We start from the raw sequence: 26,542 nt of genomic DNA, 5'->3' as shown, positions 1-26,542 counted from the left end.
GGAGCTCAGTGCACTCCGCAACGCTATTATTATTGGCCAGCTTGACGAGATTTTTGTATAATGGGGCTGATTTTCCAAAGACCCCAGCAGCCCCCTGCGCGGCTGCGCCCCGACGGCTAACGCGGCCCCTTTAAGGGAGGCGGGAACCGGGCCCGGCCACCCCTAGCCGGCTGAGGCGGATTCACTTCCAGGTCGACGGGGCGGCCCTGTGCCCCGACTCGCTGCTGGGTGACGGAGCCTGGGGACCCGGCGCAGCGATGGTGAGTCCTTCTCTTCCCGCCTCGCAGGGGGTTTGCAGCCCGCCAAGGGCAGGGGTCCCACGCGGGGGGGCCGGGGCTGCCTCCCCCGGGCACAGCCCCTGGTTGGCTCGGCTGAGGTAAATTCCCCTCAGGCTGCCTCGGGGGCTGTTAGAGGCGGGCGGTGAGGCCCCGGCGCTCGCTGCCAGCCGGCCCGGCCCGGCGCGGTACTGACAGCAAGTCGCCGCGGCTCCTCGACGCGGGGGGGAGCGGGACAGTCCGCGTCCACTGCGGCCACCAGCCTGGGGAGCGGGTGGTTGAGCAACGAGCTGCTGAGCGGCGTGTTACATAAACAGGGACCGAGGCCGCAGGGGCCGGGCGGCAGGTCCGCGCCGTGTGAGGGCCAGTTGTGGCCCCTGGCAGCCGCTCGCCTCGAGAAGCTTCCAAACCACCCCATGTGGGGTGGCCCTTTCAGAACCGCCCCAGGGCTCAGCGGGGCGCGCGACCTGTGCCGTGTCACCTGCTGGCACAGGGGGCGGCCCGGCCCCTTAGACCCGGGTCGCCTGTGCGCCTGCCTTCCGGGGAACATGGTCTGCTGGTATCAGGCACCCTTCTTCTACCAATCCAGCTGTGTCCGCTGTCGGGGTTGTACTGATCTTTAACTAGTTTCGTTTCAGGCGAAACAAAACCCCTGCTCTTAACTGGAATAGTTAAATGGGTACAAAACCTGTGTGTCGATCAGGCCTACCTAATTAAGGAGCACAGGTTCCCGCAAAAAAAATCATCAGGGGGACTTGTGCTTCTGAGTCACTCATGTCTACACTGCAAAAAAAGATTCACCAGGTCCCTCAGCCCAAAAGTCTACACTGCATTTTTTATAACCCCACAGCTGTAGCCCAGTGAGCCCAAGTCAGCTGACATGGGCCAGCCATTGATGTTTGATTGCAGGGTAGATGTGTAACTGAATCGGGGACCTCTGGCGCTTAGTGCATAAGCCTCTGCAACAGCAGGGGGGGAGGGATAGCTCAGTGGTTTGAGCATTGGCCTGCTAAACCTAGGTTTGTGAGTTTAATCCTTGAGGGGGCCATTTGGGGCAAAAATTGGGGATTGGTCCTGCTTTGAGCAGGGGGTTAGACTAGATGACCTCCTGAGGTCCCTTCCAACCCTGATATTCTATGATTCTACGAGCTAAAAGGCAACTTGGCCTGGGTGTTAGCTAAGGCTATAGAGCAGACTCCTTTTATCTTTCTCTTTAAGTGGTCTTGGTGCTACTAGATGGGATAGAACACCACACCCAGAAGGTGTGTGGGTTACAGACTTGTGCTTCTGAGTCACTCATGTCTATATTGCAAAAAAGACTTATCAGGTCCTGGAGCCCAGGCTCCAGTCTGCTCCTAAATGACTACACTGCATTTTTTTATAGCCCCCACAGCTCTAGCCCCGTGAGCCCAAGTCAGCTGACATGGGCCAGCCATTGATGTTTGATTGCCAGGTAGATACACCCACAGGGCTTCAGTCTACTCTAACTTTGGCTCACTCTGCGATGCTAGCTTGGGTTGGAGCTTAGGCTGGAGCTCAGTCTCTGAGGGTGTGTTGACACTAGAATAAAAGACCTGTGATTGGCCTGGGTCATCTGACTAAGGCTTGTGGTGCTTGCGCTGGAGCTTGGGTTCTGGGACGCTTCCCCCTTGGGGGGTCATAGAATCATAGAATATCAGGGTTGGAAGGGACCCCAGAAGGTCATCTAGTCCAACCCCCTGCTCGAAGCAGGACCAATTCCCAGTTAAATCATCCCAGCCAGGGCTTTGTCAAGCCTGACCTTAAAAACCTCTAAGGAAGGAGATTCTACCACCTCCCTAGGTAACGCATTCCAGTGTTTCACCACCCTCTTAGTGAAAAAGTTTTTCCTAATATCCAATCTAAACCTCCCCCATTGCAACTTGAGACCATTACTCCTCGTTCTGTCATCTGCTACCATTGAGAACAGTCTAGAGCCATCCTCTTTGGAACCCCCTTTCAGGTAGTTGAAAGCAGCTATCAAATCCCCCCTCATTCTTCTCTTCTGCAGACTAAACAATCCCAGCTCCCTCAGCCTCTCCTCATAAGTCATGTGCTCTAGACCCCTAATCATTTTTGTTGCCCTTCGCTGGACTCTCTCCAATTTATCCACATCCTTCTTGTAGTGTGGGGCCCAAAACTGGACACAGTACTCCAGATGAGGCCTCACCAGTGTCGAATAGAGGGGAACGATCACGTCCCTCGATCTGCTCGCTATGCCCCTACTTATACATCCCAAAATGCCATTGGCCTTCTTGGCAACAAGGGCACACTGCTGACTCATATCCAGCTTCTCGTCCACTGTCACCCCTGGGTCCTTTTCCGCAGAACTGCTGCCTAGCCATTCGGTCCCTAGTCTGTAGCGGTGCATTGGATTCTTCCATCCTAAGTGCAGGACCCTGCACTGATCCTTATTGAACCTCATCAGATTTCTTTTGGCCCAATCCTCCAATTTGTCTAGGTCCTTCTGTATCCTATCCCTCCCCTCCAGCGTATCTACCACTCCTCCCAGTTTAGTATCATCCGCAAATTTGCTGAGAGTGCAATCCACACCATCCTCCAGATCATTTATGAAGATATTGAACAAAACCGGCCCCAGGACCGACCCCTGGGGCACTCCACTTGACACCGGCTGCCAACTAGACATGGAGCCATTGATCACTACCCGTTGAGCCCGACAATCTAGCCAGCTTTCTACCCACCTTATAGTGCATTCATCCAGCCCATACTTCCTTAACTTGCTGACAAGAATACTGTGGGAGACCGTGTCAAAAGCTTTGCTAAAGTCAAGAAACAATACATCCACTGCTTTCCCTTCATCCACAGAACCAGTAATCTCATCATAAAAGGCAATTAGATTAGTCAGGCATGACCTTCCCTTGGTGAATCCATGCTGACTGTTCCTGATCACTTTCCTCTCATGTAAGTGCTTCAGGATTGATTCTTTGAGGACCTGCTCCATGATTTTTCCAGGGACTGAGGTGAGGCTGACTGGCCTGTAGTTCCCAGGATCCTCCTTCTTCCCTTTTTTAAAGATTGGCACTACATTAGCCTTTTTCCAGTCATCCGGGACTTCCCCCGTTCGCCACGAGTTTTCAAAGATAATGGCCAAGGGCTCTGCAATCACAGCCGCCAATTCCTTCAGCACTCTCGGATGCAACTCGTCCGGCCCCATGGACTTGTGCACGTCCCGCTTTTCTAAATAGTCCCTAACCACCTCTATCTCCACAGAGGGCTGGCCATCTCTTCCCCATTTTGTGATGCCCAGCGCAGCAGTCTGGGAGCTGACCTTGTTAGTGAAAACAGAGGCAAAAAAAGCATTGAGTACATTAGCTTTTTCCACATCCTCTGTCACTAGGTTGCCTCCCTCATTCAGTAAGGGGCCCACACTTTCCTTGGCTTTCTTCTTGTTGCCAACATACCTGAAGAAACCCTTCTTGTTACTCTTGACATCTCTTGCTAGCTGTAGCTCCAGGTGCGATTTGGCCCTCCTGATATCTTTCCTACATGCCCGAGCAATATTTTTATACTCTTCCCTGGTCATATGTCCAACCTTCCACTTCTTGTAAGCTTCTTTTTGGGTCCCAGAGCTTGGGCTCCAGTCTGAGCCTAAACATCTACAGCCCCGCATCTTGAATCCCACAAGTCAAGCTTTTGTAGAGCAGCAACAGCTACACTAATAATAATGAGTGCAAGGGTTCTCAAACTGGGGGTCAGGACCCCTGAGGGGGTCACAAAGTCGTTACATGGGGGGTCATGAGCTGTCAACCTCCACCCCAAACCCTGCTTGCCTCCAGCATTTATAATGGTGTTAAATATATTTAATAGCGTGTTTAATTTATATGGGGGGGGTCACACTCAGAGGCTTGTGATGTGAAAGGGATCACCAGTACAAAAGTTTGAGACGCACTGAATTAGTGCTTTACAGATATTTAACAGTAGGATGAGGCATATTCTCTCTGTCACTACTAAAGCATTACAGAGGGAGAGATGGTTGGGAAAGAAATACATTTTGTTTGTTACCTTGTTGTCTCTTTGTAAAGAGTCATGATTCATCCTCAGATGGGAATGACTGTGTTTTTTTAAAACAAACCCCCAAACTGTACACTTTACTCCTTTATATTTAATAAAGTTTAAATATACATTGTTGTGTGAAAACATGATGGGGGTCGGGGGAGGAATTGATCCATCTTAGCTGGCAAGGGGGTTGGATATATTTTGTTTCTTAACTTTTTTGCAGGAAGAGTTAAGCTACTATGCAGGAGGTTAGACTGGATAATCCTATTGGTCCTTTCTTGCTTTATAGTCTATGAATCTAAATTCCTATTGCAGTATCATTATTCTTTAGATTTATTGGTTAGTGTCACAGTCTTAATGCTTGTTTGAGCTAGTTTTGTTGTGCACAATTAATCTAAGGAAGTTACACCAGCGTACTAAGGAAGTTACACCAGTGTAAGATAAGGCCATGTTTTCTGCCAGCACAGTTATGTTGGTCAGTGGTATGAAAAGGTGTGACACCTGACTGACATAGCTGTGTTGGCAGAAGCCCCTAATGGAGGTGCAGGTTTATTGACAAAAACAGCAGTTTTACTGGTATAGTTTGTTCTACTCTTGGGGATGTGTGGTGGAATAAGTTACACTAGTAAAAGTGCAACTTTGCCAGAATACATGCGTCCACAATAGGAATGCTTTGCAAGTATAGTATTACAGTATTCCTATATGGGTAAAGATCTCCTGGTGTACTCATGGACTAAGGGGTGTCTCTAAACTGAAAGTTATATACTTTTTCAGTTTAGTTCATCCATTTGAAAGAGGTTTAAACTAATTCCCACTTCCCCTAAAAAGTTCCTCTTATTCTGGAATAAGAGTGACCACACAGGGAATTATACCCATATAATTAGTAAAATTGTCCTGTGTGGAGATCTTTCCTTCAACACAAATGTTTATAGACTGGGACGAATGTTTGGGGAGTCTTTACAAATATGTTAATACTTCAAATTAATTGTTAATCAACTAACTGAAGGTAAAAATTAGTGTAGACAAAGAGTTTGGTCTGAGATTTAAAAAAAAATAAACAAAGTAACCACACTTTTTGCCCTTTAAGAGCAGGTGTTGGAGACTGGAGTGGAAAATGTGGGTGTTGGCCTTGTAACTCGGTAGAATATGTATTTAGAAGATAGTAAACAGGATTAATTAAGGAAGTAATGAATATAGGTCATATGATGTTTATGGCCATGCTGAGATGTAATTTTTAAGTAATTCTGAGGAAATTTACCTATTAAATGCTCTGTACATTCAAAACCAATAACAAATCTTACAAATTAAACCAGTTACTGACTCTTCTTTCCCTGCCAACCCATCAGGAGTAATACCACTGTCACATAAAGTTCCTCCCTCCCACCCCATACGTTCTCTCTAGCTCATCATCTTGAAAGCCTGGGAAAACAGATGGGCCTTGCAGAGTGTCCAGAAAGCTAACAGATTCAGGTTCTGTTATACCAAGGTAGGAAACTGGTTCCAAAATTGAGGGTCATTTACTGAAAACGCTCTGCCAGCAGCCCACTTACAGTTATACCAGAGGTCTGTCTACTTCATTTCTTCAGCTGCCTGGGTATATCATGTCTGAAGAGCTTAAGTCTTTATAGGCTAAAAGAAACACCTTAGTATTAAAATGATTTGGAGTTTTGGAGGGGGAGTTTTAAAATGCAGTGCATTTTTTATATGAAATTCTAGTTTTTGGGGACTGGAAGTGAGACCGCTTCTAATATCCTTGTAATTTAAAGTTAAATATCTTTTAATTAAATCTTCATAAAGAGTAATTTAGTTATAGTGTTAGGCCTAAATTGCCAACTCTGTAAAATACAATTAGATCCGTGGTCAATGAACTAATGTACTGTTAAAATGTAGCTCTAGTTCACAATTTCAGATGTATGGTTATACTCTACTTCCCTTTGTTTCTATGTTAGATATACAGATCGTTAAGAACACTTATTTTAAAATGTTGGGTGACTTTCAGGGCTTGTTTACATGGTGCTTTAGTGCATACTAGCTGGGGTGTAAATTCTAGTTCACACCAGCATTTTGCACACTTACTAGCTCATGTGGATCCTGCTGATGCATGCTGAAAGTTCCCTAGTACACATTAACGTGGTATTAAGCCCTCACTTAGGCCTGGTCTACGCTACAAAGTTAGGTTCGGATAAGTACACTTGCATCAACCTAGTTATGCATAACCAATTTATTTGAGCATAAGCTTTCGTGAGCTACAGCTCACTTCTCACGAAAGCGTATGCTCAAATAAATTGGTTAGTCTCTAAGGTGCCACAAGTACTCCTTTTCTTTTTGCGAATACAGACTAACACGGCTGTTACTCTGAAACTAGTTATGCATGTAGACTCTGCTTTCGGGTGCAACTATGTTCTGATGTGAATGTATCAGGGCACACCTCCTCTCCCACAAGTCCCACATTAAGAGCTCTTAAAGAAACCAAATGTAAGGTCACCTTTAATTTGAAATGGAGAGGAAAAGAACTTCTTCTCTTTTTAGATAGGATGCTCAAGATCCTCTCTACATAGCTCTTATTAGGAAGAAAAAACTCTTACTGTTACAGTTGTGACTGCTCTTAAGTTTTTGACAGTATGGCCATTGAAAACAAAGAAGGGAATACTTGGTTTTTAGTAAATCTGTGTCTTTGGATCAACAGTACTGAATCAAGGTGGTTCTGCTGTGTTGGAAAGTTGGCATTTGTATCTTCTATTTTAAAAAGCACTGTGCTATTTATATTTATAACAAATGACAAACATGGAGCATATCCCCTTCTGTAATGGAGATCAAAATGAAGCAGCAATCATAGGGCATTTGTGGTGAGAACAAACACATTTTGCTGTCAAAGTTGATATAGGTTCTCAGAAAGAGTTTAATGGAAAGATAAGGAGCTATCAATATTCTGGAAAAATCTTCAGAGCTTTTACACTGGTTCATCAAATAAAAGCTAATTATGCAAAGGCTACTTTTTATTTGTGCAGAAGATTTTATTTTTAAATAAGTCTGAGATATGAGGGCTTGGAAAGGAGCAGATGAGGTCATTATTGAGGATAGTGAAGCTAGCTTTTCTGCTGGAGTAGGCTACACCAGCCTGACAGAAGATGTCAGATATACTTGTTGGTTTAGTAAACAGTACATAGGTGTATGTGATTGTAGTTCACACTATGCTGTTTCAGAAGAAATTCAGGAAAAACATGGTTGAAGTTCTTGATAAAGTAATCCTCTTCATTAATTTTAAACTAGTACAGGACTTGCTGGATTTAGGATTCTGTAGTTCAAGAATGCAAAGTGGCCCTTTGTAAACTGTCTCTAAATATTGAAACTTTATATGCGGCAAAACATTTTCTCGCTGTAAACAACAACTTATTAGGATAGGGTGGGAAGCAGAAATTTTAAATATTCCTTTTTAAAAAAATTGTATTTTTATTTGTGGAGGTGAGAATTCTTTGCTGCGTGTGACAAACCTGCCCAAGATGCTCAGTTACATGCTTATAATCAGAGGAACTTGGATTAAAGGAGGCATTATGCTTAAGGCTGCCACGTTCATTTGGTTGCTTGTTAGATGCTGAAATCTATGCCGTTTATTTTATTAACTTATAATGTACACTACTAATTAAAATTTAATTTTTCATAGTTTTTCATAGTTATGCTTAAAAAAATCTATTAAAATAGTCATTCATTGTTTTTAAACAAAAGCTTTTAAAAAGCTAAAGAAAACTATTCTACTTTACAAGGCAAAACTACAGTCACTCTTGGTTGCATCAGTATAATGCTGTTGTGTATCTTGGGTAATAAATATATCACTCTTTCAGATGTACATCATAGAAGACACATGAGGTCTGCTTATCTCTTTGACTGCCTGCCTTGTGACTTTTATGTATATGAACTTGACAGGATGGAAAAGCACTGAGATTGAAGGGACTCTGTCAAGTAGTTTAGATAGATAATTTAGGTGGTGTATACAAAAGTCTAATCACACATTTCAATAAAAATGTTTACGTGTATTTCTATATAAAACAGCTGTTGTTCAGATTTAAACAGTCCTAGGCAGTGTTTACAACTTGAACATGGCAGCACTATGTTAATGCATGAGAGCTGGAAAGTGAAATTAATTGGAAACAAAAGGGAAACTAGTTCATTTCCATTTTCCAAGTTGAGTGAAATGCAAAAACTTAACAGCATAAATAGAAAAGTAAAATTTTGAAAATTATTTCACTTCTAACTTCATGTGTTCGTAAACACAGGTAAAGACTCTATTACTTTTTAGCAGAAGATCTTGAACATGTCCATGTCCCTTTTAAGGAAAAGGACAATACATTAGAAGATTAGAAATGCTTCTAGCTCTGATAAAATAGTTATAGGACATGTCCCCATTGTCACATTACAACAGTAGAGAATTCCAGGAAGAGTCACTTTTTTTCCCCCGACACTTATTGAGGAACTTCATTAGAACACTGAAAACAGTATTGTCCCTAAAACTTTCCCAAGCTCCCTCCCATCTTGCCACAGATTTACAGAAGCAGTGCACACAGCCTAATGCCCACCACTACAGGAATCAGTGAAGTTCATGAAAGATGTGTGGTGTTACTGGTGTGTGTGTCTGTATAATTAATCCTAGTTAATGGATATTGTTGGATGCCCTTCTGGCATGAAGAATAAGCATTTTGAATGGAATCAGACTAGAGATGGGCTGAAGTTTTGATATTTTTATTTGAACTTCCCCTAAAATTCAGGGGTGTTTAGATCTAGGGTATTGGTCTGGGCTCATCTCTGATCACAGACTGTTCTTTAATCTGCAGCCCTATCTTCCCAATTTATTTCAGTTACTGGTCCATCAGCAAAGCCTAATAACATCATTGAACTTTAATCACTGATACACAGAAGTACTTAGCTTTTCTTGCAAAAAGAATGGAAAGGTGCCAAAAGCAATTAATATCACCAATGTTTTGCCTCTGTCAGATGTTGAAGCAGCAAATTACAAGCACTGGAGTTGACATGAGCAAGGGACTTTATATTAAATGGGAGTAGATTTCATATGCTGTTGATATGCTGATTCTTGATTGAAAATCAACAATCCTCATATGCTCTTCAATGTGTTAAGTAATTTCAGAATAAAGAGACAATTTTTTCTCCCTCTACTTTTAAAGAGAAGTGATTTTTAATTGGTTAGCCAAAATTCTGTTCAGAAGACTTTCAGACATCCTTTATATATCATAAAGAAGCAAAAGAGTCTAGACAACCCATCCCCCCCCATATCTTTGAGTACAGATGTAGCCAAAATGTATTGCTTACTGGTGATGTCCAACAAATCTTAGAAGAAAACTAGTTAATTAGCAATAAAGTGCAATAACAATACTTCAAAGCATTTTTGTAAATTCTAAGCACTACAAGTCCCCTGTGAGGCAAGTAAGAATTGTTTTCCTTTTACAGATGGGGAAACTGCGGCAGATAATTTTGAGCTACTAATCAAAGGTAGTAGAGGAAGTTTGTCTGAGTAGGAATTATAATTTGGAGTTTCTGGTTCCCAGCCCTGTGCTTGCAACTCTCAACTGTGTTAAACTAAAATATCTTTTAGCTGACTACATGGGATTGGTTAAAGATGGGACAAAGTATGGTGAAGTTCCTGAAAGTATGCAGTGTTACATGGAACAGTTCGTTTATAAAAAGATACATCTTAATGACTTAACCAAGAGGATTACATGAGGCAGATGAAGTAACAGAATGGAAGCCACATAAAGTAGAAATAAAAGACAAATATAGCCAGAACATTCAATTTAAAGGCAAAATAACATTGCTTTTGGAGTTTGAGATGTATCAAAAATTGACACCATTATTTTCAAAATAGCGTAGGGGAGCATGTACTAGTCACTCAGCATTATTTGTTGTTAGTGTTGAGAATCATTCATAATGTTTGAGAGTCACTCCTTATGATGATGGAATCTGGTTGATTAAAAACAGTAGGCAGTTATTGGGCACTGGAAGACTGAACAGAAAAACTATATTAAAAGATTAAGATTATGTATTATTAAGAGAAGTTCAGAGGTTTCTCATGATTATTCCTTGTCTTGCCGTTTGTACTGATATACCCAAGCATATGTTTTGCAATACCGTAGCACTATGTGCAGGATAAAGATAAAATTAAACAGTTAGGGCTAGTTTGGTTAAGGAAGAGAGAGCGGGTGGGTGTGGGGGTGAGTGTGTGTGTGTGTTGTAAAGAAGGACCTTGACTAGCCAGTAGAAGGAAGACCTTGAAAATACTGAGTTATAAGGACAGAAGGAATAAAGCAGAGAGAATGTCTGTCTGGTTCAAAGAATAACTAATGAGATAAGGGAAAGCTTTTTTAAAGCCTCTGACAACTGGGGTGGCTGCGGATAGTTTTAAATAAGACAAAAAGAATCTGTCTTAAAATGAGTTACCATGACCCTTCCCAACCCACATACCAGCACTGAAGCCTCTGGGAACCAAGGTGCAATGGAAAAACCGTTGGTCAGCAAGAAGGAGGGGAGCAAAGGCCTTGAAAGGAAAGGCAGTTGTAAATCTTATCTGGATTAAGACTGGAAATAAGGGTGAACTGTCTTAAATTGGTTTTTAGCTGAAGTTAGTAACTGGCAATAATATCACTTGTTTGTTGAAGGGTATAAAAAGTAAACTCTTAAAGGGTTCATTGTTAATACCTGCCTGATCATGTTGAAGCCAACCAGTATAGGTCTAAGCATTCCAGGTTTAGCCTGTTTGTAAGTATCTTGATCAAATGCTTATAAACTTTGCTACTGTTTGGATGTAGTAAATTGCTTATTATTTAGGCTTTTTAGGCATGTTTAGCGCAATTGTATAAATACCATTTGGCCTTTGGATTTAATAAAGGAATTTAGGGTTAAATTAATGTCATGGTAGTACTCTGCAATAATAATAATAATTCCAATACAAGGTGAAAAAATGTTGGCTATGATTTAAAAGAAGACTATAAAAATTGTCACTTGGTCCCAGCTTTGTACAGTAATGAACAGATCTTCAGTCCTTTTTAATCTTGTACTTAAATACCGTTTGTCATTTATCAGTTTGTTTTAATAGAATGTTGCCCCTTCCTTTGAGGTTATTTTAAACTTGTAGCTCTTCATTTCTCATAAGTTTGAAGCAGCGTGGGTTGATTTAAATCCGCAATCAGGAAACCTTGTTTTAAAGCATTTATTTTAATCTCGTTTTGCATTTGTACTTTTTTGTAATTTTCCTAAAGAAAATTTAAGTCTCATTGGTTGGTATAACTATTAAAACATGTTGACTTGCATCTAAATATAGCCTTTACTCTAAATTTTGAATAAATTTTTGCTAATCAGGAGGACACACTAACTGCTTTAATGCGTAGATAGATCTAGCTCCACATACATTATTCAGATTCTTATTTTTTATCACATTAGGAAATGGTGAATGATGCATTTCTTATTCACTAGATAATTTTCTACTTTTGGTTTGTGTCAAGCTGCGTTTGGATGGAAATCGGGATTAAACTAAAAATAAACAAACATTTTTAAAATTATTTGTATTAGTTAAATATAACTGCCTTAAATATGCTGGTTACATAAGAAACAAGTTTGTCAATACATATTTTTCTTTTAGAACAAACTGATTATAAAACAAAAGTAGTGTTAAGTATAATTAGGGAATTATCTGCATCCTTGGGTCAGATTTTCAAAGGTATTTTGGCATCTAATCTCCTTCCGGATTTTAGAATTAGTAGATCTCATTGTCTCCTACCTGGTTTTTATTTATATATTGGAAGAGGAAAACAAGCTTTCCTGCTTTCTCAGATGCCAAGTAGTTTCTCAACTTTGAATGAACTAATCCAAACTAACAAAGTATTCCCTCTGCATCTGCTGCTAAACTAAAAGTGGTGAAGGCAAAAGCTTTTGTACAGAACAGAAATTGAAAGTACATGCATTTGTGAAATGTCAACGTTTGCTCCATTATAAAGATTGAGAGTAATACAGGTACTTAATGGAGTGCATGAAATTGTAACACATTTATAAAACTTGAGTTGACCTTCACAGTTAAAGATGTTTTCCTCACGAGTTTGTATATATTTAAAAAAGCAACACTGATTAAAAATTTGAAGAGAGCTCATTATTGCAGTGTATTATTTTTTGTTGTTTATTTAAATGATTTTAAGATTATATGATGCTTAGGCATTAACATTGGTTGTTATAATTTCAAATTTTAAATTTAAACAGATTTATTTATAAAAAGAAAAATATATTTAAATTAAAAATCTGATTTTTTATAAATGAATTATTCTGTTTTAATCCACCTTACTATAAACTAATCAGCACTTCAGATTTGCACTTAAGCAGATGATATACCAGTATCCAACAAAAGCATAGTTTCTACACCAGACTCCCACCATGGTGGGAGCTTGGTGTTTCTTTTGAATATAATGCTTTTTAAACATCCTCTCTTTTGTTTGGAGTAGGGGAATGAAAACATACTGCATTATGATGATGTTGCTGTTCCATTAAATTACTGTAGGATCATATTTAATATATTAACTACATTTAAAAGGATGTTTTTCTTTGGATGCAAAGTGAGAGATTTAATAGTTAAAATTGAATCTATGATAATAGGGCAGGGGTGGCCACCCTGAGCCTGAGAAGGAGCCAGAATTTACCAATGTACATTGCCAAAGAGCCACAGTAATATGTCAGCAGCTCCCCATAAGCTCCCCCGCTCCCAGTGCCTTCCACCCACCGGCAGCCCCGCGGATCAGTACCTCCCCCTCCCTTCCCCCACCTCCTGATCACCTCCTGTTTCGTGGTATGCAGGAGGCTCTTGGGGAGAGGGGGACAAGCGAGGGCACGGCAGGCTCAGAGGAGGGGTCAGAAAGGGGTGGAATGGGGGCAGGGCCTGTGGCAGAGCCAGGAGTCGAGCAGTGAGCACCCCCTGGCACATTGGAAAGTTGGTGCCTGTAGCTCCAGCCCCGGAGTCGGTGCCTATGCAAGGAGCCGCATATTAACTTCTGAAGAGCCGCCCGTGGCTCCAGAGCCACAGGTTGGCCACCCTTGTAATAGGGTGTCCCCTCAGCAGATTTTGTAATGCTGCCCTTTCTTTTAGTGATGAGGATTGTGCTAACAAAACACTGACTGGAACCAAAATGCTATGTTTATAAATGGGCTTGATCATTCAAGGCCAATATTTTTGATTTAACTCTAATGTTTCAGTAATTTGGTTGTGTTTTGCTTATGACAGGAGGAGGCATCTCCATATACTTTACTTGATATCTGCTTGAATTTTCTGACTGCTGACCTAGAGAAGTTTTGTACAGAAAGGCAAGATGGAACACTGTGCTTGCAGGAGCCTGGAATATTTCCACAAGAAGTGGCTGATCGACTGCTGCAGACTATGGCATTTCATGGTAAAATCTTTATTTTTGAAGGCAGTAGCTGTAGGTTTTCCACTAGAATATGACATTGCAGCCCCTACTTTATAATCTAGTAGAATCTGGCACTGGAGCCACATGAACCCTTTTCCTTAATCTCCAATGAAGGATTTTTGCTCTTCTGGCTTTGTTACAACTTCTGCTGAATGTATCATGGATGGATAGATAGCTGCCCTCGTGGATAAAATGTCCTTTGTCCCATGTTTATGACCTCAGTTTAATGTTTCTTTTCAATTAGATGTCAGCACTTTTCGCTGCGGTTCTTATTTCTGTCAGTTCATCAGATTCCTTTAATCCTCTCTCTTTCTGGAGATGCTCAGATATTTAATTAGAAAGTTAATAGTATCTTTCATGGAGTAATTAACTGAAGTCTGTCTGTTCCACCCTGCATCTGCATAATTACATCTAAAATCACCTGGCTATAACACCTTCATTCATTTCATTTTACACAGTAAGCAGTGTGCGTAAAATGTATTTCCTTGCTGAAAAGACAAACCAAACCAGGGAATGCACTACGAAAAACTGTCAAAACCATTATTTTCTTCTTCTAACTATATATTAAGTGCAGGTCTAATGGAATGGAACTGAGCTCTTGAAAGCTTCCTGTAAAGCAATAAGCATGCTTCTGGAATTATACAAATAGGAAATCTCTGAACTCCTTCCAATCAGTCAATATATTTCAGGTAATAAGGGCCCTTGAAGTAAACATGATATTTGGGTATGGTCTCACCAGGGTGTTGCAGGGGACTGTGGCCTTCCGACGTCTGCATATGTAGTTCAAAACTGGATTGTCCTCTTCCTTTTTATTTATTTATTTATTCTTTTTACTGCCATGTTACACTGCACATGCTACCAAATTTGTTGTTCTCTTGCTTCCTCATCTCCCACCATATCCCCCTTCATTTCCCACAGATAATGTCTTTTTCACATTGAATCTCTTTCTGAGCAACTGCTACATTCTGAGCATGAGGAATGCATAAAAGAGCTTTGTTCGCTTTGTTTAGTGTATTGGTCCCACTTGCAAAAGTAACAGAGTTCTGCTTTTCTGTTTTGTTTTTTATTTTGTTTAAATAGTTAAAGCAGGTTGGAAACTGGTTCTTAATTTCTAATATCAGACTCCAAGCCTTCAATATGGACCGGCCAGGAAATGGAGGGTGGGAGGAATCTCAGCAAAATGTTTTGAATTTTTGTCAAATTTCTAACCAGTTCTCATAAGTTTGTGGTAGGTCCATATAAATGCAGGTTTTAATCTAAAATGTCCATCTCAAACATAATTCAAGGTTTTTTTAAAGACAGGTTAATTACCAGTTGAAATTTTCAGCTTTATACGAAGCAGACTAGGTTTTATATATGTTGTATTATAACTAGGGGTCTGCTTAAATTATGGCAAAATTACACGTTAACACATCTGTGAAATTTGCTATTTATGCCGTGATCAACCCGTGAAAAATATGTGATTTCTCTGCAGTGTTTCTCAAACTAGGGGCCCAGACCCAAAAGGGGGTCAGTCACAAGCCTGTTAGGGTGTCACAGTTTTGCCACTCTTACTTCTTCACTACTGCTGGCAGCAGTGCTTCTTGAAGCTGGGTGGCGGGATGGAAATACCATGCCACTCTTACTTCTCCGCTGCTGCTGGTAGGCAGCACTGCCTTCAGAGCTGACCACTTGGCCAGCAGTTGCCACTCTCCCACCATCCAGGTCTGAAGGCAGAGTGGTGGCTGCTGGCCGGGTGTCCATCTCTGAAGGTAATGCTGCCTGCTAGCAACAGTGGAGAAAGAAGGGTGGCATGCCATCCTTACTTCTGTGCTGTGGCAGCACTGCCTTAAGAGCTGGGCAGCCAGAGACCAGATTTCATGGTCTGTGAGATGATTTTCATGACTGTGCATTTGGTAGACCCCTAATTATAACTACATTGACTGCAAACAGTAAACTGAACCAGTTATTCTTGTTAACCCTTGTCGGTTTTCCCCCATAGGTTTCAAAAAAAATCTGTAATATAACATAAACTTATTGCTGTCTTTCAACAGGGCTGCTGAATGATGGAACTGTGGGCATCTTCCGAGGCAACCAGATGCGCTTGAAACGAGCTTGTATCCGGAAAGCAAAAATCTCTGCAGTGGCTTTCCGGAAAGCATTTTGCCATCACAAGCTGGTAGAACTTGATGCTACGGGGGTGAATGCAGATATTACAATCACAGATATCATAAGTGGACTTGGCAGCAATAAATGGATTCAACAAAACCTTCAGTGCCTTGTGCTGAACTCATTAACTCTCTCCTTGGAGGACCCATACGAAAGATGCTTCAGTCAGTTGTCTGGTCTTCGTGCTTTGAGCATTACCAATGTTCTGTTCTACAATGAAGACTTAGCAGATGTTGCATCACTTCCAAGGTTAGAAAGTCTAGATATATCCAATACCTCTGTCACTGACATAACTGCACTCCTCACCTGCAAGGATCAACTTAAGTCTCTGACCATGCACCACCTGAAATGCTTGAAAATGACGACCACACAGATTTTGGATGTTCTAAGAGAACTAAAATATCTGAATCATCTTGATATTTCAGATGACAAACAATTCACATCAGATATAGCACTTCGTTTATTAGAACAGAAAGATATCCTACCTAACCTTGTGTCTTTGGACATTTCTGGAAGAAAGCATGTTACAGATGAAGCTGTAGAAGCATTTATTCAGCAACGGCCAACAATGCAGTTTGTGGGACTGCTAGCTACTGATGCTGGCTACTCAGAATTCCTTACAGGAGAAGGAAACTTAAAGGTTCGACTTTTTAAGTTTAAGTCTATTTAAGGTTGTGACAACAAACGTGGTTCTTCCAGAATGAAATTATAGGTTCACCTCCCATCATAGTATTTTTATCCATTAATGGCAATTGCTAATAACTGTGGCTTAGGCCTTCATGTAACTGTCCTGGAGCCAAAATTTGGGTGATATTTAGTGTAAAATTGTCTATTTTTCCATACCAGTCAATGAGTCTTGAAGTACTACTTTAAGATATCAAACCTATCGGAACAGGATGTTAGCAATGGATAGTCTGAAACTATTTATTGGCATAATAAACTCTGGTTCCTCGGCATGACCTCTAGCATAAAGCATCAATATTTCAGAGCCTGATTCATATTGATGCATTGGCATTTGAATACAGCTTTGAGCAGTTCTACTTAACACAGTAGATGCAATAAAACTTTATATTCAGGAACTGCTTTTGTACTCCAGCTCAACATCTGTTTTTCAGATTGATGTTTCTGCCTGTCACCCGGCCCTTTTATTACATCAGATGTGAGCCTCACCTCTGCCCCCTCTTTTCTGGATAGGGCATCGGCCACCTTGTTCTCAAACCCCTGAATATGTTTAATGCTCCTGCAAAACTACAGTGTAGAATCTGGAGTTGGTTCATTTTGTTCTCTGGAACCATATTAATGGTGAGTGATCCGTTAACAGCCTGAACCACCTGTTGGAAGGATCTGGGCTGTTTTACACCCCACACTATAGCGTAACATTCCTTTTCTATTACCGGGTAATTCTGTTCAGTGAGAGACAGGTTTTTGCTCAGCACTGCAATGGGGTGTTTCTTCCTGGTCTGCATCAGTACATCTCCTAGGCTTGTGTTGGATGCATCAGTTCAATTCAATTCAAATACTTTCTTAAAATCTGGACTGGCCAAAATGGGTGTGCATCTCCCCCTTGATCTGTTCCCTCATTGTCCCTATAGCCCTGTAAGCCCTTCTGTTTACTAGGTGTGCATCACTGGTGTTAATGTGGTGGTCTCTCTGGTAAGTGAAACCAGGTTTGTTAGAAAATACCATTTTTTGACTTTGTAACACAGCCATTACTTCTCTCCCTTTATTTTTTTTACGGGGATTAGCTCTTAACTTAATTAATGCTCTCTAAAGGGTTCTCTCCGTTACTTTCAGACATTAAGTCTAAGAGAGGCAATACTTTGTGTTCCTCATCTGCATAGCATATCATGTTGACTATAGCACCTCCGTTATGGTGAGCTTTCACTCTGTTAATATGTACAGTTGTGATACATCCTGACTATAGGGTTTCTGTACTTGATAAGTGAGTTCATTTAGTTTCTCTGTCGCCTCAAATGGACCTTCCCATGAGAGTATTTCATGCTTTTTGTAGGGGCAAATACCAAAACACCTAGATTAAAACTCTTTCACTTGTCTTCTTGTCATAGCATGCTTTTTGTATAGCTTGGCTTTCTTCAATATTATGCTGTACCAGCTCCATAATGGTTTTAGCTCTGCCATGAATTTAGATACAAATTCAGTTATATTGAAATGTCTGCTAATATGTGTGAGCAGCTGATTTTTGTACTGATACCACTTAAGAATAAACAGTAGGCACCCACTGTAATTTCCTGTGAGATTAGAACAGTTGTATAACAGTACAGTAAAACTTCTCTATGAAATATCTTGTGAAGATAAACTGATAACCCTAGGTAATATAGCATGTGAAACAGACATGAAGCTGGACATGAGTTCCAAATGGTGTGGGTTTTTTTACTCGCAAAATGCATCATAGTTTAGTGATAATCAACACTGTATTTTATCAATAGGGGAAGTAAAAACATGACAACCGCATCTCTCAGAACAGTGTAGTATGAAAGATTATTTCCCGGTCTGGCAGCAAGATATGAGAGATTAGTTTGGCCCAAGCAATATGGTATGCAGAACATTGATTGATTGTGGACTTGTTCACTGTAAACTATTTTAAATAAACACATTAAATGAAAAGTCTCCTGGCAACATGTATCCCTTCAGATATTCTGAGGTGAATTAATTAAACTTTTTTTTAATGTGTATAACAATTCACCAACTGCAGTCAGTGAACCATTTACTTGCCCGTAGGAAACACATGAAGTACCATAGCATATTGCTTATGAATAAAGAGATTTAAAAAGCAATGACATTAGATAATGGGAGTGCTCACTGTAACAGGGGTGAAAAAGATACCAGGTGAGCAAGGGAAAGTTTTTAAAGGTACTCTCCAAAGCCTAAGTTCTTTTGTCTTGACTGCAAATAAATAAATAAATAAATAAGTGTGTTCTTAACCTGAGTTTTATGAACTCATAGAAGTGTAAGACTGGAACGGATCTCAATAGGTTATCTCGTCCAGTCCCCTTCCTTCAAGGTAGGACTAAGTAATAACTAGACCAGGGGTTCTCAAACTTCATTGCACTGCAACCCCCTTCTGACAACAAAAATTACTACAAAACCCAGAAGGGGGGACCGAAGCCTGAGCCCGCCCGAGCTCCACTGCCAAAAGCCTGAGAACTGTCATCCAGGCTGAAGCCCTTGGGCTTTAGTTTTGGCCCTGTGCACTGGGTCTCAGGCTTTGGCCCTGGGCAGTGAGGCTCAGGCTTTGGCTTCTGCCTTGGGTGGTGGGGCTCGAGCTTCATCCCTGGGCCCCAGCAAGTCTAACTCCAGCCCTGGTGATCCCATTAAATGGGGTCACAACCCACTTTGGGGTCCTGACCCACAGTTTGAGAACCGCTGAACTAAACCATTCCTGACAGATATTTGTCTAACCTGCTCTTAAAACGTCCAATGACAGAGATTCCACAACCTTCCGAGGCAATTTGTTCCAGTGCTTAAGTTAATTAACTCAAGGTAAATTCTAGTGAAGGCAATTGTGATTTTTCACACAGGGATTTGATTGAAATCAAATTGATTTAAATCATGATTTGAATCACTAGTCAGGAAGACTTGATTTAATCATGGTTTGCTACATAAAAATACATTCTTGTTGGTTGTTATAACCTTAATACATATTCTTCACAACTCAGTGGTAGATGTAGGTTTCATTTTTAGAAGGTACACACGATACATTTTTAAACAGTGATTTATTTTGAAAACTTTTCAGATTAGTTTTACAGCTACACCTCTACCCCGATATAACGTGAACCCGATATAACATGAATTCGGATATAACGCGGTAAAGCAGTGCTCCGGTGGGGGGCGGGACTGCGCGCTCTGGTGGATCAAAGCAAGTTCGATATAACGCAGTAAGATTTTTTGGCTCCCGAGGACAGCGTTATAGCAGGGTAGAGGTGTGTTATCAGAAAATGAATGATTGTTTGGTTATTTCATTTACCAAAGGTAATTGAAGCAGATATTTATGAAGTCATTGGGAGGTGAACTATCTCTAATTCAACAGGTTAATCATTAATATTTGGAGGATTTCCTTGCCATGTTGTATTAGGAGGAGAACATCACCAGACAGACGTTTAAATTGTTTTATTTAACTAAAACAACAACGTTAGGTATTCTGGATTTTTTTCTTCAACAGCAAACATATACTTTTTTGTTAAAATATTATATGTACTCCGCTTCTCACATTTATCTCCAGACTTCTCCTTGTCCGGATCTATTCCGTCCCCAACTATCTTCTATTCATTCAACTTTTTGAAACTTTGCACTTTTAGAGAGAGGTAAGGGATTGACTCTGTGTACAAATTTGCAGAGGGACAATAGGGCTGAGGTCTGTTATTTCTCACCTTTATATATTTATTTATTTAAAAATATTGTTGCTGTTAACAAGCATGTTACCTCTGGAGACACAAATCCACAGTTTGAGAACTGCAAAACTAAGCATCTCTGGTGGTATCTCCTAGGCTGAGCACTGAGTCCCATTGGGTAGATAGAAAGATTAACCTAAATAATCTATACAGAAGCCTGTAGACCCCCATAAAATTGGGTCCCTAATCCATGAACTATTGGAACTCATTTACAAAACTTTTCTTAAACATTACATGAATATATTGTCTCATACTATAGAATTAGAAGTTATAATCCCTATTCCATGATGAGATATCTTTGAGCTATAATGTATCTTAATTAAAACTATCTTTAGATAGGTTTTTTCCCTCAAAAAGCATTTTATAAAAAAGAATCCAATTTAAATAAAAACATCCAATTTTTTTTTAAATCATTGATTTTTATCCACCCTAATTTTTCACGAGTTAGCAAGTTGAGTTAGTCTAGGCTTTAAGAATACATTTCTTTCTTTTTTTTTTTAAGTGAATATAGGACCTATGATACTTCTCGTTAATAGAGTTTTGGGAAGCTATAGCTACTGATTGAACTAATTAGTAACCTGCAAAAAACAGGGAAGCTTTCTCTCATTGGTGTGGCTGAATCAAAGCACCTCCTCCAGCTGAGAAAATTGCATCAAGTATATTGCTTCAGCAGCAGTGTGTGCCCGTTTATGACGGATCATGCAGCTGTGAATCTTGCTTATAAGGCAAAAATTGACACAAGCAACATTAATTGGTTATGGAGTGACACGCCTCCTGCCTGATTGGTTACAGGGAGCTCTGGTCAAAGATTGGATTGAAGCTGAGTTTTGGTTTATACTTAGGGCCTTACCAAATTCACAGCCATGAAAAATGCGTCACGGACCGTGAAATCTGGTCTCCCCCTGGTCTCCCCCTTTTGTCTACTTTTACCCTATACTATGCAGATTTCACGCGGGAAACCAGCGTTTTTCAAACTGGGGTCCTGACCCAAAAGAGGGCTGTGGAGCGGGGTCACAAGGTTATTGTAGGGTGGATGCAGTATTACCACCCTTACTTCTGTGCCGCCTTCAGAGCTGGGTGGCCGGAGAGTGGTGACTGCTGTCCAGGCATCCAGCTCTGAAGGCAGCACCCTGCCAGAAGCAGTGCAGAAGTAAGGGTGGCAGTACCATACAGTGCCACCCTTACTTCCATCCTGCTGCCTTCAGAGTTGGGTCAGGACCCCTACAGTTACAACACCATGAAATTTCAGATTTAAATATCTGAAATCATGAAATTTACGATTTTTTAAAATCCTATGACCATGAAATTGACCAAAATGGACTGCGAATTTGGTAGGGCCCTATTTATATTGTACAATGTTACCTTATTTCGATGGGGAATGTTAGTGTGTCTAGTCCTGGGCTACTGCAGGCAGATCATGTACGAGGTAGATGAAATGTTAAAAACGCAGGGATTTGGATAAAATGCCGCCAGCTTTGGAACAACAGTCCTGGGCTACTGCCGGCAGATCATGTATGAGGTAGATGAAATGTTAAAAACACAGGGATTTGGATAAAATGCCGCCAGCTTTGGAACAACAGTTTTGCACAATTAAGAAAAATCAAATTCTGAAATACAGTAATGACAGCTTTTAAAAAATGGTAATATAAACTTCTTTGTCTGTTCAAAGGTGTCTGGAGAAGCAAATGAAACTCAAATTTCTGAAGCACTGAAGCGGTATAGTGAGCGGGCATTCTTTGTGAGGGAAGCACTCTTTCATCTATTCAGCCTTACACACATTATGGAAAAAACGAAGCCTGAAATTTTAAAGGTAAAAAAAAAAACACTTCAGATGAGAAAATCTTGCTCTGTTCTGTAAATTTAACTTCAGATGAACATCTGGAAAGCTTATAATATACTGAAAACTTAGTGTATGTTATGTAGCTTTCTTCTGCCTGTTTAGTTACTTGATTATTGCTTAAGAGGTTTAGTAGAAATCATTAAGGTTTTGTTAATGTTCATGTGAAAGTGATTTATGTGGTAATGGTGTGGAAGGTGCAAAATAGTTGATTTTCCTCTGAAAAGAGGGACCAGGCTAATTCAGCAGCAGTATGAATTCATTTTACAAATAAATACTTCTGAATATGGCTTAGAATAGTCTCCTAGTATTGCATTATGACATGCTAACTATTGAACAAGTATTGCTTAAAGATAGACAGGCTATTGAGTTACCTGTAGGAGTTATTAGACTAAAAGCCTGTCCCTAGGACACTAACTTTGTATCATTGGCGCCCCAGAGGTAGTTCAATCTTTATCATTCCAATGGAAGGAGAGATCAGAGAGGTTCAGTTTTCTAACAAAAAAGATAATTGATCAACATCGTTCAAGTTAAACAAGTGACTTTAAGAAAACATCATGATTCTTCCACCCCTACTGTGTTAGCAGGAGATATTGCGGCTCGATCATGTTAGTGTCAATTGCAAAGAGAGTTTGGATATTCAATCACCAGCAAAGATTACTCTTCCATTTCCCTGCGTATAAGTATTTGTGACAAGTTTACAAAGCCAAAAACATAACCTGATAAGGGATGGCTATAGGCCTATGGTAAATTGGCAGCCGCCTTGCTGTAGTAGCACTAAGATTACTGTGGTTACTTACAATAGACCAGTACTGTACCTTTTCTATGCTGCAGACTTTGTCCATCTCATTCCTGCTCGTGAAGGGTGTTTCTGTTTCTATGCAGTGTGTGCAGCAGCTTGGGGTGTCAGAACTGCCTCAGAATCTTGTGCAACATCTCCTTTGAGAGATTGCTGCAACTGGTGCAAAGCACTCTGGGCAATGTAAGTTATTTGCTTTAAATGACTGAGCAAAAGCAGAGACGCTCTTTCGGGATGCTGAAATTTCATTCACTGGGTTGCTGAATTGAGTGAGAGGTAGAGAGGAACTGTGGTGCACAAAATCACATCTGCTTCTGGCACCAGTGGATCCAGGGTTGCTCTTCAGTATGTGGATTTGTACATAATGTGAATATGATTTTTTTTGTCTTTCAGCTTGTGGTTATTGGAATGCGAAATCACCCTCTGAACTTGCCTGTGCAGTTAGCAGCAAGTGCATGTGTGTTTAACTTAACCAAGCAAGATTTAGCAGCAGGCATGCCTGTTCGACTACTGGCTGGTGTCACTCACTTACTCCTTAAGGCCATGGAACATTTTCCAAACCATCAACAGGTAAAAATATTAGGTTTTGTTTTTCTGTGGATTTCTCATCCTAACAGGAGGCCTAATAATAGAAATACAGCCCAGGTGCTGTGAAGTGTTTCTGCTTTCAGAATATTTTAATGTTATGACGTATTGACTGTAAGCTAAATAGAGCCTCAGCTATCTTGTAAGCTTGCTGGGGGTCTAACCATCCCTGTAGATATTGCAAAACAATAGGAACTTAACAGAGAAGAGACAAGGTCTTGACTCCACCTCAACGTTGGCTTTGAACAGATATACCCAAATATGTTTGTGTACGGTATGCACACTTGATCTATTGTAACTTGAAAGGCTCATCTTTGTGACAGTTTTATTCTTAGATTGCAGTTCATTAATATAATCATGATGCATGACCAAACTTGTAGCGGTGCAGTTTGATAGTTAACTTAGTAGAGTTAAGGATCTGTGGTTGTGCTATTGCTACGAATGGCATCACTGTACAGTGAGATTCCACCTAACAGGCACTAATAGTAGCTGCATTTTCCCACTGATAAACACATGGGCAAGGAATGTCTGGTGCCTTTCTGTCCTTGATCTATGCATTCTCTGGAGTCCCTTCCCTGTTAAACTCTCTGCCTCATAGGAGTGCAGTGTGTAGAAGCAATGTTCCTCTAGCATGGCTTTTTTAAAGCCTTTATTTTACTGAAATCAAACTAATCAACAAACTAGGACAATAAGAGGTAAATAAAAGAATAATGCCTATTGTCATCTCTATCAACCATTGTATGCACAAAACTCAGTAACTGTGCTAAACATTTCCTCACACAGCAAAAAACAAAGAACCAGAACAGAAAAGAGAGACACAAAACAGGAGAGATACCACCATTAGATATCTGACAGCTATGCCCCAATGATTATCACCATGATATTATCATTATCCAGGCAGGATTGAGTTAAGTAAAAGTCCAGAACTGATTATGTTGTCCTTTACAAAAACAGCCCAAAAGTTTATGGTAGAGAATTTTGGATATTCGGGTGCAACGTCTCTCTACATGTTGTCTGTGGGTTATTGCTCAGTAAAGCATGACTAATGTAATGTATTGGAGGAAAGCTTCCCTCCAAAGAGAAATGTGGAAACTTCTTGTGTAGTCCCTAATTACAAAACTCATTTTGGATGATAAGCAGCAAAGTAGCAGCAGGCCTGGCAGGATTTGCTTGTGAGTTGTTTCAAAGAGGTCAAGCTAGTTGAAAGGTGTGGGGGTTATATCACATTCCACAGGCTGTGAGGAATGAATGCCTACCTTTTCCCAAAAGTTAGCAAATGCCTGATATAACGATAGAGGCTGCCATTCTCAGCAGTATATTTTGGGCAATTCTCAGTCTAAAATGTCAACTTTAAAGACTGTGTACTGGGGGCAAATAAGTCCTGTTTTTAATATCTGGTACAGTGTTTCTCTTCCACCATGGGTCTAGAGCAGTGATAATCAGCCTGGCTTTCAAGCTGCAACTGGCTCTTTAATGTGTCTCCTGCGGCTCTTTGTAGCACATGATATTAAAACACTCTCTGATTTAATTATTAACCAGTCAGGATTCTTTTACTATGTTATTAACTAATTAAAATATCAACTTGCACTAAGTTATTAACTTATTTGCTGTGAGAATAATATTTAGTTGATATATATATTTCTCCTGTCATTCACACTACTGTGGCTCTTTTGGGTAATGTTGATCGCTAATTTGGCTCCTGAACCACTGAGGTCTAGACAGTTTTGATACAGACCTGTTTTTCCAAATATTTTGGGGGTATTTCTTTACCCAAGTCCACTTCCAAAGGTTTTCTAGTATTTTCCTCCGTTGGCAACAAATTAATCATTTTTGTAGTCTGGATTTCAGAGATCATGAATGATTTGCAGATTTCATTAATTGTGATAGGCTAACTGGCCTAGAGTGCTCTGTGTATTGGGATATAGCTTTGGAGAAAGTTGTGGATTTTTAAAAACTCTTTCTCCCACTTCATTGGACCGTTGAGCTTAATAATAAGAGGAAGAAATGTTCTAGGTGCAAGACTATAGTACAGCCAATTATATCTTTGTAGCCATGTCTACCTGGCTCTTAAGTTGTTGACCCTACCCATTTGAAGGTCAATTATGAATAGTCATTCTAGAAACCTTAATTAACAATAAGAAATTGGCATTGTACAATTTGACACCACTTTCCCCCAAAAAGCCTTTATACTTTGTATTGGGTAAAGAGACCATGTGAAACTTGACTCCCCAGTATGGTATGGCACATTCTGTAGTGAAGAGGGTGTTGTTGTTATGTAAAGGACTTTGCTTTGTTCTAGAAAAATTATTTGTGTTTTTGATTTGACCCTTCTCTTGTTTAGAAATATAACCATTTACAGTACAGTGCATGATCCACCAAACTTCCACAATTCTGGTGTAACAAGGAAGCACTTTGAAATTTTTGTATTTTTCTGCTGAACACTTTTTTGATCTCCTACAGCTGCAGAAGAACTGCCTTCTTTCACTATGCAGTGACAGGATCCTTCAGGATGTTCCATTTAACAGGTAAATTTAATCCTATTAATTAAAATGGGATGTAGAATAACGTATCAATGGGGTTTGGTTGTTATTTTTTAATCTCCTGGATAGTAGCATTTATCTTTGAAATATGCTAATTGTTGGCCTAGTCTCAGGAAAAGAGAACTCTGCCATTTTGGAGACCTGATTTTGATTCATAGGGTTAGATTCTGATCTCGGATCCCATAGTAACTCACTTGTGTATACGTGAGAAATTTTTGGGCCCATAATTCACAATTATATGGCTTATGGGTCTGAAAAAATCCTTGTCTAGACAAGGCAATTGACTTCAGTTAAATTACTCTAGCTCTACACTGATGCAACAGAGATCAGAATTTAATCCCCAGTTTGCTGACTCTCTGGAATTGTGGAAGTGAGTTTTGTCATTTTGCAGTGGTCCCCTTATTTAAAAACTTTGGAAGGCTTTGGAGGGTTTGCATCCAACATGCCTAGGTCAGATGATGAAGG

General features: G+C 40.3%; 1 protein-coding gene across 4 annotated transcripts in view; it reads left to right on the top strand.

The window, feature by feature from the left end:
- The window catches only part of ZYG11B (zyg-11 family member B, cell cycle regulator), a 60,372-nt gene that overhangs the window by 19,587 nt on the left and 14,243 nt on the right, over positions 1–26,542 (top strand). For 2 of the 4 annotated variants that reach the window (XM_043521099.1, XM_043521098.1), the window contains exons 2-6: positions 13,576–13,741; positions 15,793–16,547; positions 21,986–22,126; positions 23,346–23,522; positions 25,998–26,062. In XM_043521099.1, coding sequence (XP_043377034.1) covers positions 13,729–13,741; positions 15,793–16,547; positions 21,986–22,126; positions 23,346–23,522; positions 25,998–26,062 — 1,151 coding nt within the window. In that variant the 5' untranslated portion in view covers positions 13,576–13,728. Of the gene's footprint in view, positions 1–104; positions 261–13,575; positions 13,742–15,792; positions 16,548–16,591; positions 17,210–21,985; positions 22,127–23,345; positions 23,523–25,997; positions 26,063–26,542 lie in introns of those variants that run through there. The other 2 variants (XM_037906783.2, XM_043521100.1) reach the window with 2 other exon arrangements.

The sequence above is a fragment of the Chelonia mydas genome, chromosome 8 (assembly GCF_015237465.2).
Source record: "Chelonia mydas isolate rCheMyd1 chromosome 8, rCheMyd1.pri.v2, whole genome shotgun sequence".
NCBI lineage: Eukaryota > Metazoa > Chordata > Testudines > Cheloniidae > Chelonia > Chelonia mydas.
The sequence above is the reverse complement of the archived record's forward strand: the minus strand, read 5'-3'. Positions and strand labels throughout refer to the sequence as shown.